This window comes from Anomaloglossus baeobatrachus, chromosome 11 (genome assembly GCF_048569485.1).
Source record: "Anomaloglossus baeobatrachus isolate aAnoBae1 chromosome 11, aAnoBae1.hap1, whole genome shotgun sequence".
In the NCBI taxonomy this organism is placed as follows: Eukaryota; Metazoa; Chordata; class Amphibia; order Anura; family Aromobatidae; genus Anomaloglossus; species Anomaloglossus baeobatrachus.
Genome location: NC_134363.1, coordinates 118,135,051 through 118,153,096, shown reverse-complemented (window position 1 = coordinate 118,153,096; position 18,046 = coordinate 118,135,051). Strand labels below are relative to the sequence as shown.

The 18,046-nt window shown below is 42.6% G+C and overlaps 1 protein-coding gene across 2 annotated transcripts in view; it reads right to left on the bottom strand.

The window, feature by feature from the left end:
* Positions 1-18,046, bottom strand: part of POU2F3 (POU class 2 homeobox 3) — a 227,703-nt gene that overhangs the window by 6,066 nt on the left and 203,591 nt on the right. For both annotated transcript variants that reach the window (XM_075328791.1, XM_075328792.1), the window contains exons 7-12: positions 16,981-17,157; positions 16,222-16,363; positions 12,721-12,857; positions 12,471-12,632; positions 10,633-10,699; positions 5,083-5,215 (exon numbers count right to left, since the gene is read on the bottom strand). In XM_075328791.1, coding sequence (XP_075184906.1) covers positions 5,083-5,215; positions 10,633-10,699; positions 12,471-12,632; positions 12,721-12,857; positions 16,222-16,363; positions 16,981-17,157 — 818 coding nt within the window. The remainder of the gene's footprint in view (positions 1-5,082; positions 5,216-10,632; positions 10,700-12,470; positions 12,633-12,720; positions 12,858-16,221; positions 16,364-16,980; positions 17,158-18,046) is intronic.

Here is an 18,046-nt window from a genome sequence, read left to right as displayed (position 1 = left end):
ATAATCTCTGGCCGCGTACCACAGGTGGCATCACAACATTTATCCTACTACTACTCCCATCATCTTCCCTCCTTATTGGTGTACACCTCGGGGCACAAAGCCGGGCAGGCAGTGATATCCCAGATCATCACACCAGCCCAGTGACGAGTAACTCAGATACGAGACCCCATGCCTGATATTCCCTGCCCCCTGGGTGCTACATTTTGGTGTCACGAACAGGATACCGTGCCCAGGCCAAAACCTGGGTACTGTGCGCATTACTGGACTGTGTTTAATATGTTTCTTAAAAAGGACAGTCACCATTAGTCATTTTGCGCGGGAAAAAGAAGGGGTGTGTCATCATGGGCAGTACTTGTAAAGAGCGCAAAAGCGTGGATGGAGTCCAAAAAGAGCGCCAAAACAAGCCCCACTGCGAGCAGTTGACAGAAAACTCAAAACGGGCACAAACATGTCCACAGAGGAGAGAGATCAAACTGTCCCTGTTGCCGGACCCGCAGTAATGGCACCAGCTTCAGTGCTACCATTCACCATGCCGTATCTTCCAGGGTCAACGTGTCTCCCCCAGTATTCCAGGGAGGCATATACTCTGGCTGATTTCAAGGAAAGACTTTACAGTTTATTCTGGGTGTACCCTCTGACGGAAGAACAGAAAGCTAGTGTCCTCATCGGTCAATTGACCGGGGCAGCCTGACGTTAAGTCAAATCTTGGCCGGAGACTGAAAAAAGAGTGGCAAAGGATATTTTGGCTAAACTCAAGCAAACCTTTGAAACCCATACAGCAGCTGAGATAAAAATGCGTTTCTACGGATGTAAACAAAAGATGCATGAAAGTATTCGGGACTATGCTTTAAATCTTCAGGAGGCAATGAAAGCAGTTCAGCAGGTGGACCCGGAGAAGGTAAAAGATGAGAATTGCCTACTGATTGATCAGTTCATTGAGGGTCTTCTGTCTGATGCCCACTGAACCCAGATGCGCATTGTATCCATGCAAAACCCGGATCTCAGCTTTGCAAAATTCAAAACCCAGACCATCCGAGCACTGCGTGAATAGGATCACGGCAGTGTTGTATTAAAGTCACTGAGATTATCACCACCTACATCAGTGCGAGTGGGAGCTAAGGAACATACTGTGGGTGGAAACTCCATTGATGAACTGCGGCTTTTTATGTTGGAACTGATTAAAGGTATGGCTTCTTTGACCAAAGAAGTGCAATCCAAACAGGGGACTCAGCATCCTGTAACCATTGAACTGACTTCTAGTGCTGATGATCTCCCCTGGCGGCAACACGGTAGAGCCCCACTGCCACAAGATCCTGATCGTTATGATGCTGATGGGCAGCCGTTCTGCCGGCGCTGCAATAAAGTTAGAAACTTTGCCCTGGGTGCGCATTGAGTGCCCAAAGCCAGGGGGTTGGGACAAGCCCTCTGGCACCACCAGCTGCCAAGCAAGAATAATTGTTTTTATTCTCCCTATGCAAATGTAGATATTAATTGCATGATGATACTGCTGACCGGTAACTTTTGAAAATGTTTGAAACTGTTGATTGATGATGCCTCCCATAAAGGGAAGAATGTTATGTTATGTTATTTGTATAATGCACACAAAAATTGCGGTGTACTAATTTTGTTTAGTTGCAGCCCGGGAGTGCTGTGGGGGAATGTAGCAGCCCTGAGGCTCAAGATGCCACAGAGGATTGCACCTCATTTTAGGTGCGATATTCGCCTCAGGTAAGGAGGGGGATAATCACCAGTGTTTTACATTCACACTTTACATGCAGCTCAGGAGCCTTTTCACTGGGGAACTGGACTAGGGTAGGTAGGGGGTTGGCCAATACGAAGCTTGGGAATGTCCAGGTCACTAGGAAATCCTCCTGGGGGGAGGATTCCACTTGGGGTAGAAATAGGAGAAAACACACACAATCAGCAGACCGTCTACCCGGGACATCTGTTCTGGGACACAACACCACCATCACTTTCTTCTTTTCACGGGGCCTGTGGCTTGGAGTGGAGCGCTCAGCCCAGGTTCCTCCCAGCAGGAAGGGCAACTCTGGAAAAGGACTTTCTTCTTCTATCAAACACCGGTGACTTCTCCTAACTTATCCGGGGTCGACAGGACCCATCACAGCGGGTGACCAGTACTACCTGGGCGAGCAACACGAACTGTGAGTAAAGACACCTGGTACCGCAGCAATCGACTCAGACACTTATTATCGGTGCCGCCTCCCCGCGCCTCAGCGCCAAAGGCCATCGCCATCACTACTCCCCTCATCATCCTCCCCGAGGCCTGCTCCACCTGTGGGGAGCGACACCATCCCGGCTGCTACTACCATCCGCCCCGGAAGACAGCAGCGGCTGATCTCTGGCCATGTACCACAGGTGGCGTCATGACATTTATCCTACTACTATCCCCATTATTTTCCCTGTTTATTGGTATACACCTCGGGGCACGAAGCCGGGCAGGCCACCGCAACATCCCAGATCATCACACCAGCCCAGTGACGAGACCCTGTGCCTGATATCCCCTGCCCCCTGGGTGCTACATATGTGAAAATGGAAACTATGATACTAATTTTATCAGACTTAAAATTGTTCTAGCAGTTATAAGCTACTTTTACATTTTACGTGTATTAAAATTGATCATTATCAATGCTTAGTCATTTATATTTTTCGGATTATAACCCCTTCACCTCTGGGTGATTTTCCGTTTTGTTTTTTTTTTAGTTTTTGTTTTTGCGCCCCTTCTTCCGAGAGTTGCATCTTTTTTATTTTTCCGTCAATCTAGCCATATGAGGGATTGTTTTTTTGTGGGATGAGTTGTACTTTTAAATTAAACCATACGTTTTATCATTGTAATTTAGTGTATTGAAAAAAGGCAAAAAAATTCCAAGTGCGTAAAACTTGCAAAAAAAGTGCAATTGCACGATTGTGTTTGGGATATTTTATTCACCATGTTCCCTGTTTGGTAAAATTGATGCGTCGGTGTGATGCCTCAGGTCGGTATGAGTTTGTATGAATATAAAATTGAACAAGGAGTGCATGTGAAGGGTCTGGGAGATATCATATCCACCTGATGAAGATATTGTGTATATCGAAACGCGTTGTGGCTGATAGAAAGCAATAAATTCTGTAAAAAATAACCCAACACTGTGGCCTCCTTTGCGCTCTATTAGACCGTGCTTTTATATTTTACGGTATGAGTTTGTAGGCACCAAACATATATAGGTTTACTTTTATCTAAGGGGTTAAAAAAATCTGAAGTTTGTCCAAAAAAGTGGTGCACATTTTGCGCCATTTTCTGCGACCCGTAGCGTTTTTATTTTTCAGGATCTGGGGCTGCGTGATGACATATTTTTTACATCTCGAGCTGACATTTTTAATGGTACCATTCTTGCGCTGATGCTACGTTTTGATCACCTGTTATTGCATTTTGCACAAAATTTGCGACAAACAAAAAACTTAATTTTGCCATTTGGAATTTTTTTTGCCACTACGCCGTTTACTGATCAGGTTAATTGATTTCTATTTTGATAGATTGGGCGATTCTGAATGCGGCAATACCAAATGTGTGTATGTTTTTTAGTTTTTTAACCCGTTAATTTTCAATGGGACGAATGGGCAGTGATTTGAACTTTTAGGTTTTTTATTTTTTTTATTTTTTTAAACTTTTTAAATTTTACTAGTAAGGATCAGCATTCTGATTGCTCATTCATGTCTCTTAATCAGAGCTGCACAGCTCAGATCATCATAAATGCTCGTCTACTTTAACAGCCAGCTCTCTCCTGTCTGTAACAGGAGGTGAGTCATAATAGCACAGGAATCATCACCTGACCCTGTGCTACCATGGCAACCATCGCTCCCCATGATCACGTCACGGGGTTTCCGATTGCAGTGGGTAATTGCGCGTTACCTGCTCCAGGCATTTAAATCGCACTGTCACATTTTGACCGCGCGATTTAAGGGGTAAATAGGCACGAGTGGATCGTGAATCCACCTGCGCCTGCGAGGCCCACATGTCTCCTGTACAAATCAGCAGACATGTGCAGGGATCACTGCAGGCTCACCACAGCAGCCCACAGTGATTACCGTTCATGATTTAGGAAGTATGGGTACGTCCTCTGTCATGAAGGGGATATGATGCACTTTTTCCCAAAAATATTTTGGAGGAAAATAAGGGTACGTCTTATACTCTTAATGTACTGTACCTTGCTCACTTTGGGGGTGGGGGGCAGCCGCAGTGGAATGAGGCCGCAGGAGTCAACAGCAGGGTCGCCGCTGCAGAAAGCTGGTAGCATCTTAACAGTGAATATCCATTTCGCCATTAAAGAGAAATTAATATTCATTTCTCTCCACACCCATAATCCCGCCCACCTCTCTGCATCGTGGTCAGTGATACTAAATGACTGTGAAGATTTTTACTTTGACTGCCCTTGGGGCTGAGTCGTGGGCGGCATTATGGGCATGGAGAGCAGTGAATATTAATTTCTCTTTAAATGGGGAAATAAATATTTACTGCTCCTGCCACAGCCAGCTTCTTGCAGTGGCAACCCTGCTCCTGTATTTGGTGCACCTGTGACTGGGCATACATGACAGTGACGTCATGTGCTGAGCATCAATTACTTGCCAAATTCAGTTGCCAGCATCAAAAGAGGACACCACGTGCCTCTGGAACGGAGGAAAGGTGAGTAGAATACCTTATTTTTCTGTATGTGTCGCATAATGGGAGGTTTATACTATATACAGGTATGGGCCCATGATGGGGACATATATACCAGGATGGGGGACATATATACCAGGATGTGGAACATGTATACCTGGATGAGGGACATATATATATCAGAATGGGCCCAGGATGGGGAAAATAAAATTCCAGTATGGAGGACATATTATCAGGAAGGGGCCCAGGATAGGGGACATTAGTACAGAATTGGGGGACATTACCTCCATAACAGTGTGTCATGACCATCTTTTTTCTTCAGATTTTTCCCCTATTTCCCTACTTTAAAATGTAGGTGCTTTTTATGGTCTGATGCATCTGATATTCTGAAAAATGCAATGTGTAATAAGAAAACAATTAAACCTCACCCAGAAGGACTGTAGCTGGGGGTATTGACATTGGTCTTGGGATTATTTAGAGGAATTCCAGGACTGCTGGAGTGGAGGCCTGAGCTTGGTGAGGTTGGTCTGCTGGAGCTCCCAGGGGAACAAGATGACGTTACTATAAAACATAAAGTAATAACTTCAGGTTTACTATACCATTCTCTCCATACTACAATAAAATTAAACAAATTCTACACAACTATTTCATGTTATATCAGATTATAAATCATCCTTCTGGATTATACAAAGGGAAAGAAATGGAGAAATTGTTCAGACTTTGAAAATACTAAAATTCATGGCAGAGCGATGTATAAACGGAGCTGCATGGTGTGCTAGCCTACTACTGTATGTTTATCTATAAGTAAGGACTTCATGTGCTGTAGATTTAATATCTTAGAATAAATTTTTATTTCCACAGACTAGATTTCTATTCAACTTTATTCTGACTTATTTTTATCAATACTTTCATTTGTCAATTACTAATTACGTGGAGCAGAATAAGCTTTTTATTTTTTTTATTTATATTTTTATTACTAGTTTACATAATTTATGTAATGTTCCCATATAGAACCATATAGATGTCTCCACCTGGTCTTCAATTAATTTTACTTTTCTTCCCACCCAAAGAATGACCAGCTGAAGCATGTGATGGACTCAGTGCTGCTATAACTATCTTTTCTTTCTTTGTTTAACATCCTTCACCTCAATCTTGAGCCATGACGACTTGATTGATGAACACTCTGTAGGAAGACCAATCTTGCACAAGCCTAAATCGGTCTACCAACGTCTTCTTCGTAGTAATCTTGATAGTACCAAGCCATTGGGTTGCTGGTCTTCCTCTTGTTATTTCTATTTTTCCGATCATTATGTCCTCCAGTAATTGCCCTCTTTGAATGAATTGTCCAAAGTAGGCAAGTCATAGCTTGGTGATCTCTGCTTTGAGTCACATGCCTGGCTTGATTTATTCCAATATTGATTGGTTTGTTCTTCTTGCCATCCATGGTATTGATAGCATTTTTCTCTAGCACCACATTTCAAAGACGTTGACTCTTCTTCTGTCTTATTTCTTCATCGTCCAAGATTTAAATCCATATTTTACTACAGAAAAAAACGAGACTATCTACGAAGCATGTCTTTGTCACCAGTAACATTTTCTTTGATTTGAGGACCTTGTCCAGTGACTTCTTTGTTGATTTGCCCATACCTATTCTCCTATATACTTCCGGTGTCCTTTACAATATACTTACCAATAAAACTTGTCTTTTGATTATTAGTATTTCTTAGGCTGTATTCACACGTGTGTGAATGACGGTGTACTTACCAATTTTTTTATCGGGTAGCACACAGACTCATTGAATATGTCTTATTCTAATCCTCAACATCAAATCAGAATAGGACATCCTATGAGATTTACCAATCTTATTCTCTCATTTTCACGAATTTTTAATGGATTTGTGAGAACTTATGGGTCTGAGTGGCATTTGGTAAAAATCAGCAGCACTTAGACATTTCATACAGATGTTTGAATTCACCCTAAAGGTTTTGGAAAGGATAAGCCAACAATCCAGTGAATACTTTCCTCTAAAGAATATTCACAATGATCACCACCAAATAAAGCAATTCTTACAAATCACTTATCGATAGTGGTTGGGTCCCTGTTGCCCTCTTTTATTATTTCCCATTAGAGCTGATCGAACTTGCAAAAAAATGGGACCAGCGGATCACTGCTTAATTAAAAAAACCTGATCCGCTCTGGAATCCGGTGCACATATAAGTATATGGGGACCAGAATCTGGAGATTAAAAACGTTGGTGGAAGGGATAGGGGGGTAGGAGAGCACACGGTATACTCACCGAGGCTGTGTCATGGCAGCAAACTCCTTCTTGGTCACGCTTTTCCCTTCCGGAGCCGACAATTCACCGGCTCGTGTAATTGGTTGCAGCTAGACACGCCCCCAACCCTGAGTGATAGCGTGGCAGCTGACTGCAACCAATTTCTAGTGCCAGGACAGCCTGTGGGCGGGGAAAGCAGTGCAAGTGTCTACAGGTCAGTATAGTGAGCGTGCATGTAGACAGAAAGACATGCGGCCCGCTCCTGTCAGAAGAGTGTGCGGCTGTGCCGGTGATGCGATGTCAGATTCATACAAGTGTGGCATGACATCCCCCAGCCTGGCCTGCCGCTCTCTGAACATGAGCGTGCATGTACATAGAAACACATGCGGCCCGCTCCTGTCAAAAGAGTGTGCAGCTGTGACGGTGATGCGATGTCAGACTTGTACAAGTCTGGCATGACATCATCCGGCAAGGCCTGCCGCTTTCTGAACATGAGCGTGCATGTACACAGTAACACATGCACTCTCCAGTCAGAAGAGTATGCGGCTGTGCCGGGTGATGCGATGTCAGACTCGTACAAATCTGGCATGGCATCACCCGGCCCGACCTGCCGCTCTCTGAACATGAGCGTGCATGTAGACAGAAACACATGCAGCCTGCTCCTGTCAGGAGAGTGTGCGGCTGTGCCGGTGATGCGATGTCCGACTCGTGCGAGTCCCTCGCAAGTGTGACTCCAGTCTAAGAGAAACTGCATGCAGCTTTTTTTAATTAAATAAATAATAAAAAAAAAACTACGTGCAGCCCCCCTAATTTTCATCCCCAGCCAAGATAAAGCCAGTGGGGGCTGGTAGTCTCAGCCCTCAGCTGCGCAGATCCGGACTTCTACAGTCCGGATCCACTCAGCCCTATTTCCCATACCTTGGTGGTGTGTTTGGTAACTACCATTCATTGGATTGCCCTTGTTATTATTGAATGGTCCACAGAGGACATACTGGAGATATATATTTTATTGTTCTTTGTAGTTACATCTCATGCTCCCCTCATTCTATATTTGTCATGAAATTGTATTTATATAGAGTATTGGTAGTTGTTCAAAATCTTTTCTAATTTGTGTCTAATATATGTTATCTTTGGGCATTATTTTCATCTTCAGGTGTTTTCACCTTTTCAATCTGATTTCCTATTTTTATGACAATTTCCTTCACACCTCAGTTAAAATGGCAGGTTTTTGTCATTAAAAATAATCCTTCCAAAAATAATCATTTCAGAACTTTTTCTACCTTAAGTTCCCCACAATTTGTACAATTCAATTGAGCAGAAAACTAAAATCATTTTTAGGGGGAAAATAAAAATAAGAAAACTAAAATAAAGTGGCATAAGTGTGAACACCCTCTTATACTTGGGGAAGTGGTTGTGTTCAGAATTAGCCAATAACATTTAACACTAGAAGTCCCAGAAATTTCGAGCTCCCCCCTGAAGTCCCGAAAGAGAGTCAAATGAAATACAATAAACTGAATAGAACGAACTAGAAACTAAATGGCTAAACTCAATGGAAAACAACAACCTCCTGTGGTGCAACAGTAATGGCCTTAATTACAGAACAAAAGACGGTGATTATAGGATGTTAGCTAAAATCCTTCAGGTCATTTGACCCGTCTCTGGGTTCCAAAGGTAGAAATGTTACATGACCCCTCTCTGGGACTTCTAGTGTTAAACTCCTGTTACATAGTAGTCAGTGTACAGCTGCCATCACTTGCAAGGATTTTGATGATTAACCCTATGTCAAGTTTTGCTATTCTAGGAGAATTTTCCTGACAGTTTCTTAGTTGCATTTTACATCAAAGCCCATGGTTAGTCAACAGCTTACAACACAGCAAATGGATCCCATTGTTGAAAGTTATCAGTCAGGAAAAGGGTACAAAAAATGTACAAGGCCTTAGCTATACCATGGAACACTCTGAAGATGGTCAACAAGAAGTGGCTTTGGTACAACAGTGACATTATGTAGAACTGGATGTCAATCAAAAATTGAGAAATATACAAGAAGAAAATTTGTCCGGGAGGCTGCCTAGAGGCCTACAGCAACATTAAAGGAGGTACAGGAAATTTTGGCAAGTATTACTTGTGTACTGCATGTGACAATTTTTCATATGTCTGGCCTGTGGGGTTGCGTGGCAAAATAAGAGCCATTTCTTACAAAGTAAAACATCCAAGATTGGCTATGTTTTATCAAAACCTACATCAAGTCTGCCAAAGCATTTGGATAATGTGTTATGGTCTAAGAAGACCAAAGTCGAATTTTGGTCATAAATCCAAAAGGAAATGTTGGGTGGAAAGCAACCACTGTGCATCACCAAAAGAACACCACATCCACAGGGAGGTATGGTGGAGGCAACATTATACTTTGGGGCTGTTTGTTGACAGTTGGAACCTTAGCTAAGGTGGAAGGACTTATGAAAAGTTTAAAATACCAGTCAATGTAGGGGAATTTCACCTTTCAGCATGATGATAATCATAAACATACCTCCAAATCAGCAAAAGATTGGCTTCATCAAAAGATCAAAGTTTTGTGATGGTCCAGCCAGAGCCGAGACCTGAATACAATTGAAAATCTGTGGTGACCTGAAGAGGGCATTGTACATAGGAGATGTCATCACAATCTCACAGATTTGGAGCTACTGCAAGGAAAAATAGGCACAGATTGCCAATTCTAGATGGGCCATGCTGATAGATTCCCTCCCAAAAATATTAAATGCAGCCATAAATTCAAGGGCTATTTCAACAACTTAGTATTTTAAGGTTGTGCATATTTATGCAACCACATTATTTTAAGCCTTTTTTTTGTCCTCTCAAAACGATTTCAGTTTATTTTTCAATGGATTTGTATGGGTGACATTAAAGGCGGAAAAAGTTCTGAAATGATTCTTCTTGGTAATTTTTTTTTACATTGAAAATTCTGGCATTTTAACAGGTGTGTTTCTAGACTTTTTATACCCATTGTATATACTGTTTGTAGAGTGTTATTGCACGTTGTCTGTATATATACAATCCTTTTGCATCCACACTGTATTTCATGTAATACTTTACATAGTAGCTAAAAATTTCTAACTTCTCCCCAATGGCACATATCAGGGAACAGTGAATGTGAATGTTTGGGTTTAACATTCCTGATTCACAATTATGGAGGAATCAGAAGAAAAGTGGACCTGTGGAAGTTTGGTTCGGCGACTTCATTTGGAATTTGGATAAAGTTCGGTTTGGGACCTGGACTTGACCTGAATCCAATGGAAGTCACTAATTGGGCAGTTCAGGTCTCCGTTAACATGTGCCCAGCCATAAACAGATCACCTCCAGGGGCAGGGGGCAGGTGGGTGGATTTTTTCCATTTTTTTTATTTGGTGCACACTACATCCGATCACGGTGTTGTTACGGTCAGTGTGAGCCAATAAAACACTGCAATTGGCTCACACTGGGCTAAGCACCGAGTGGACCCGAGCACAGCGATGCTCACGCAAGTGTTTTTCATAAGTAAAGCATCTGAACTCTGAACCCAAACTTAGGGTTTTTTTGTGTTTAAGATCAGTATGAATATTGAACCTCGGGTTCGCTCATCTCTAGTCATGTTCAGACTCATAATAAAATAATTATTATATCAAATCTTAGGAACATTTTTGAAATTGTATAATGTAATGTTGTGAGTTACCTGTGCCGGTCATTGTGCTGTGCACTGGAGTTAGAGCCAAAGACCCCAAAGAATTTGACGTTGATACCTGGTAAACAATGAAAAACAAAAATGAGTCAATCTTTTACGGAGCTGGTTACTAGTATTATGTGTTTATATTTAAAGAAAGTTCAGCTTTAATAATCACAGCGGTAACAGCACTGCTGTCATGCGCCATCCTGATCTGCACACATGAATTATTACTACATTGTACAGGCAACCTGCTCCTCTTAAGCGTTCAGCACTGCTGGGCGTCGGCTGAGTTGTTTCACTGCTCTCAGGAGTTAATCCTTTTTTAGAGCAGTCTGCTCTTCTAAGGCCAGAATCACACTTGCTAGTGCCTCGCGTGTAACTCGCGCGAGTCTCTCATGGTAGAACCCGGCTTGGCCGCACACTCCCCTGACCGGAGCGGGTCGGTTGCATGTATCTCTATGCAGCTCAGATGCTCCTGGATGCATAGTGTGCGGCCATGCCGGGTTCTACCATGAAAGACTCGCGTGAGTTACACGCAAGGCACTAGCAAGTGTGATTCTGGCCTAAGAGCTAGGTTGCTGATTAGGATCCACAGCTGCTCCCTTCCTATTTAAGGCTGGGGGTGTAGTAGGAGATCGCCAAAGATAGCAAAAGTGATTCTTGTCTCAAAGGTTGTCAGTTCATGGTGAACAACTGTTGATTTTCTGTGTGGTGTGGAAGTTCCCCTGTTGTGCGTTTATTACTTTACCTTTTCTTTATTCCCCTGTGCACATATTGTCTCTCCTTTGTGTTTGAGTGCAGTGTGTACGAGGTTTCGTTTTCCTTTGTCAGTGTCTTTTCTATGGAGTTTTTTTTTATTGGATTTTTCCAGCCTGCTCCCAGGGTGGGTGGGGTAAGATCAGGGCTCAGACAGGAGATAGGGTCACGTTTGGGGGCCTCGGATCTGGCTACCATCAAGCTTACCTCCGAGATAAGGGACAGCGTAGGGTCTTGAGTCTAAGGGCCAGTTTAGGAACGAGAGAGGAACAAATTTGAACTCGGCACCAATTCCATAAAAAAATCTTTGGTCCTTTATTGAAAAAATAGTTTCTTAAAATTCCATCCAAATACGCACAGTGCAGAAGTGACTGACAAGGTAAACTTTACACGTTTCGGACTAAGTATATAAAACCAGAGAAGTCCTTAATCATAAGGAAGTTTAGGAACCGCTGGTCTGTCAGTACATTCCCCGTGACAACTGCAGTTCAGTGCTTATTGGGATTTATTGCTGGAACCTGATTTTCTCGGTTCATATACGATAATATAGCCTTCTGTTATTGTAATGGCCGGTACAGCACATTATATAAGCAATTTATTTTGCTTTAATTATAGCAGTTGTTCCAATCCGTACAGTTTGCAGCTTATAAAAAAGCTTTTTCTATATATGTCTCTGTGGTGTGTGATATTTTATATTGTTCTTTTTGTCCCTTGTTATGCCGTCCTTGTGGTGTTTGTTCGCACTGCTTTCATTACTTTTTACCTTGTACTTTTACTCTTTATCTAATAATAAACTTTATACATTTTAGATTTGTTTTGGCTATTTTTTTTCTCTATAGTATTTACAGTTTGCAGCTTATGTAGAAGAAATCCATAATCGGAGCTCTACCTTGGAAATCACACCACAATCAACAGAGAAGAGTTCACCTACACCCAATAAAACCACTGAGCAATGGCCAAAGTTTCCAGTTTTTGGAAGTCTTGTGTGGACACATGGATAATCTGTGTGTAAATGAATGTGTCTATTCGGTTATGGTGGCCTGGAAGCAACACTTAATGGGGCCATAAAGACTAATTGCCACTAATCTCACCATTCTTGAGTTGTACATTGGAGACTTCAATGGCATATTGATTGGGCAGTTAATTCGTTTCTCCTTCTGCCGTCTATTACAGAACCAGACCCGCACTACTTCTTTTTCCATACCGAGCTGCTCGGCAGTCATGCTGATCTCCTCCGAGCTTGGCTTTGGGTTCTATAAGCAGAATAGAAAAACCCAATAGTGACCCAGAAATGACGCAAGTAAAAAATCAGATAGAAATGGAGTATAACATTACTCTTACATCCTGAAACCGTTTCTCCAATGTTAGACGTATATTTGTCTCAATGCTTGTCCTTTTCTTCCTTTTACGCCCAAACATTTCACTTAATTGTGGATACGTGGTGTTGGGGGTCAGGGCAGAATCTGAAGGAGCCAATTCTAGCAAGACACAAGTTAGTTAGTAAGTATAGAATTGAAGCTATTTATTCTAATTATCTAGGCCCATAATGTTACAATGTGACCTAAAGCCCTTCCTGCAAAATAATGTTATGGTACAACTCAACTCCTGAGCTACAACAAAGCACTGACACCCCGCTGCAACGACCAGGACTGCCAAAGAGGGAAGCTACTTTCTCTGTTACCTCTGCTCCCACTTTACCTCTACTCAATGGGATTTTGCATTGTCATGAAGCCTAACAATGGCTCCCATTCCTGCTCTCTAACTATACCTATTTAGTTCTGCCAGAAACAGAGCACACAGCAATACAGAAGCAATCAGAGATAAAACATATCCTCAAGAGGCACAAAACAGGAGTAGAATAAAAAAAAAAAAAAATAGTAAAAAAGGCAGCCGCTGAATTCTAGGTGAAGTAGTGTTTATTTAAACCATATGTCCATGGATACATTGGGCTTATTGTAAAGCACTGTGGAATTAATAGCGCTGTATAAGTGAGTAATTATTATTATTATTATTTGTTTGGAAATATGTATTATAAATTGTAGATTCTCTTTAGGCTAAGGTTATAGGGCGACATTTGTCACTTGACACTTAAGTCACAGTGTTGCATTGTGGCATTGCTTGTAATTAGTGATGAGCGAATATATTCGTTACTATGCGCTATTCGCAGAATAGTACGGTATTCGGGATATTCGTTATATAGCGAGTAATGGTGTATTGGCATCGCTATATTCGGATGTCCCGCCGAGCATGTTTGGGAGCTGATTTGCAGCCACTAAACATATTGGGCTTCTTAACCAATCACAGTAATGCCACAGCCATCTTGGCTATAGCATTACTGTGATTGACTGTCCGTCGCCATTTTGTGCACATTACATTGCCAGCGTCTCTCTCCAAGCACTTTATATTCACTGATCAGAGTGTCTCATAGACACCTGCCATGATTAATCTATGACTTAGTGGCTGCTATGGGCTGCCATTAACTCCTTATTACCCCGATTGCCACCACACCAGGGCAATCGAGATGAGCCGGGTAAAGTCCTGGAACTGTCGCATCTAATGGATGCAGCAATTCCAGGGGGCTGCTGGTTGATATTTTTAGGCTGGGGGGCTCCCAATAACCCGGGTCTCCCTATCCTGAGAATACCAGCCCTCAGCTGTGTGGCTTTATCTTGGCTGGGTATCAATATTGGGGGGATCGCACACCAGTATTTTTAATTATTTATTTTACTGTACAATATACACCGGCGGCTGTGATTGGTTGCAGTCAGACAGTAGTCACTCAGCTTGGGGGTGGGTCTTACTGCAACCAATCACAGGGAGAAGCCGTGAATATGTAATGAGCGGGTGCAATGAATATGTAATGAGCCTAATGAGCGGGTACGCAAGAAGAATGAGAGGCCGCGGGAGCAGTCAGACAGCCGCGCTGTGATGGGTGAGTATGATGCGGAGAGAGAGAGAGAATCAATGATGTAATACTGTGACATCCTCATTCCCAGAAACTGTATGTTAGTCAGAAATGCATGCAGGCATATTCTCCAGACTCTCCCCATTAACTTTCATCACTTTCCCATCCATTTCAGCCTTTTTCTCAGGCCCTCAGACCTCTTTGTTGGGTCCAGCAGAAAATTACTCGCATTTCCCATTGACTTGCATTATACTCGCTATTCGTAATGAATGCACGAATATTACAAAGTATTCGTTACGAGTATAGCGATTACGAATATTATGGTACTCTCTCATCTCTACTGCACACCCTTATGACTGAAAGCCGGCAGCTCCCAGGAGGAATAAAGTTAATTTTTTCCCAGGTGCCAAACTCTCAGTACTGGACCTCTTCAGAACTCTATTATCCTGCACATTGACCTTGTCTATGCGGGATAATGGCATTATCAGACATGACAGGTTCACTTTAACCTCACAATTTTCCTTTTCATACTGTCTGTAACGGTCCAATGCTACAGAACTTACAATACTCCAGAATCCAGTCCTGATAATGCCATTTTAGGGGAATGGTATAGCACTGCATGCATAGTGTAATGTTGCAGTTCTGCATACATTTTGTGACGCCCTGGTAAAACCAGGTAGTCACATAAGTTGTCCACCCTCCTTGATACCACCAAAAACCCACACCCAGGTACAACACACAGCCATTAAAGCCTAGCCACCCCCTCATGATAATAGGGACACACCAGTGGGCGGGATCAGGCGGATGAGAACGCCCATCTAGGGGTCCTGAGATGTCAGGGGCGGGAACACAACAGAGAGAGAGTTTGGAGTTGAGGAGAGTTGAGGAGATCCGGTCACGGGAAACCTTAAGTGGACCGGGCAGGGTTGTAGCCCGCCGGTGCCGACTGCGGGAATCCGGTCCGGAGGCCATGCACCGACGGGGTGCCTGGACCCTAGGACGAGGAAGGTTGCTTGCCCCTTGTTAATCAACCAGTAGAGGACGAGGTTTCAGCCTTGTTCTCCAGAAGCCCAGAGAGCGAAATGGAAGCCCAACACGGGGGATAGGGTGTCCATTAGAACCCACAGAAATCTCAAGGGTCAGATTTCATGGGCCACAGCTCCCAAACATACACAGTACCGGGAGTGGACTTCCCCGTTCCATGTGGAGTTGTCCCACAGAAGAGACAAACACAGAGTGCAGCAGGAAGGGACACCTGTTCACTACACCCGGGTGTGGGACTCGACACCCCCCAACGGCGATCGGTCACTAGCAACTTGGTTTACCACTGGACTTGTGTGTGAATTACTGAACTGTGAATAGACCATTGATCCCCGGTCCAACCCGGCACGCCACCTCCAGCACCCATTACTCTTGTGTACCGACAACGGGCCCCCGGGACTACACCTCCCCTACCCGTGGAGGGGATCCCATCTTGCTGCCCCCATTCCATCAGCCTTGGGCGCCATCCCTCACCGCAACCCACGGGTGGCGTCACAAACACATCAAAACCCCTGTAAATATTCCTCCTTCCGATGGTTGTCAGGATGGATGGCCGTGCGAGCCCAGGTCCGGTCACCACTCGAGCCGCAGCAGCAAACCCGGATCCGAGCGGCCCCCAGACGCGGCAGCGGCCCCCGCCCGCAACAATTTGAGCTATTTGTATTTCTCATCCCAGGACTCTCATACTTGCCCTATGTATGACAGTGACTTTATAAGTAGAGAGGAGTGAAAACAAAAAACAATTCCGAGCAAAGCAGCAGCAATACAATAAAAGGAAACTATCCGCTTCAGATCTGGTGACAGATTCTCTCTAAGTATCCTTATGCCACTTAGGGAATATAACTATATGCAATATATTGTATAATACATTGTGGGCTGAACAACAGCACCCTCACCTGCATCACTCAGCCACTTCTCCAGCAAGGGTTTTAGCTTGCACATGTTTTTAAAGCTCAGATTAAGGGCTTCAAATCGTGATATTGTTGTTTGGCTGAAATCATTCCCATAGTGTTTACCCATCGCCAATCCAACATCCCCCTGAAAAATAAAAAAAAGAATATTCTCAAATGTGCTAGTAGGTGTAGGTGAACGGCCATGGTTTCCATGGTCTTGGTAGGTTTCCAGTTTTGCCATACTGCTTCCATTTTTGGATAATGAATTGAACAGTGCTCCGTGAGATGTTCAGAGCTTGGTCTATTTTCTTTTATAGCCTAACCCTGCTTTACTCTTCTCCACAACTTTATTCTTGACCTGTCTGGTGTGTTCCTTGGTTTTCATCATGCTATTTGATTACTATTGTTGTCAAACAAACCTCTGAGGCCTTCATAGAACAGCTGTAGTTATACTGAGAATAAAGTACTCCCAAGTGGACTCAATTTAACAATCTGCTGACTTTTGGAGGCAACAGATATTAATTCAGGAGGCTGAATACAAATGCACATCACAATAATCAGATTTATATATTTTTTTAAATTTAGAAAAACATGTATTATTTCCTTTACACTTCACAAAAACTTTCCACGTAGTGTTGGTATATTACATAAAATCCCAATAAAAAAAATGTAAGTTTGTGGGAATAACGTGAAAAAGAAAACTGTGGAAAAGTTCACGGGGAACGCATACTTTTTCATGGCACTGTATAGTGTATTTCTTACCTGTGTAAACCCAAGCTTTATCCTTCTCTGCTTGAAAGTTTTGGCAAACTTTTCCAGTTCTTCTAAATCGCTGGGCTCATCTGTAGCCACTGATAAGTGTTTGGGGGCATGTAGATGTTGTGGTATTTCCAAATGAGGCTCTATAGAAGATCCTGGGAGACCTGGACGCCCCAGAGCCTATTTAAGTAATAACAATAAAAGTTATTAAAGTTCTTACACTATGTTTACACCATGATGTTATAATGGTTGAAGATTGCAGAAGACATTCCAGGGGAATTATTACTTGAGTTATACAGCATGTATGGAGGATACAAGAAAAGAACACACAGAAGATAACCTGGGAGTTCACAAGTACAGTATAGAGCAGGTGTGGGCAAATTATTTTCCAGAGGGTCCACATGAGAGACCGTGACGGTTGTGGAAAGTCAAACCAATAGGTTGAAATTAATTCTACTCAATTTTAATATTAAGATTTTAATTATGATTTTATATTAATTGTATCACTTAACCCTTCACCCCGGAGCCCGTTTTCTCCTTCATGACCCGGCCAATTTTTAAAATTCTGACCATTATGACTTAGTAACTCTGGAACGTTTCACAGGATCCCAGTGATTCTGACAAATTGTACTTCATTTTAGTGGTAAATTTTGGACAATATTATTTTGCGTTTATTTGTGAAAATGTCTGAAATGTTGTGAACATTTTGCAATGTTTAAACTCTGAATTTTTATGCCCTTAAACCAGAGAGTTATGTTACAAAATTTTTTCGTCTACTTTACATTAGCGCAATTTTTAAAACATAATTTTTATTTTCTTAGAACGTTAGAAGGTTCAAAGTTCATCAGCAATTTCTCATTTTCCAACAAAATTTACAAAACAATTTTTTTAGGAACCACATCACATTTGAAGTGACTTTGAGAAGCCTGGGTGACAGAAAATACCCCAAAGTGACACCATTCTAAAAACTGCACCCCTCAAACTGTTCAATAGCACATCCAAGAAGTTTATTAATCCTTTAGGAGCTTCACAGGAAATAAAGCCATGTAGAAGGAAGAAATGAAAATTT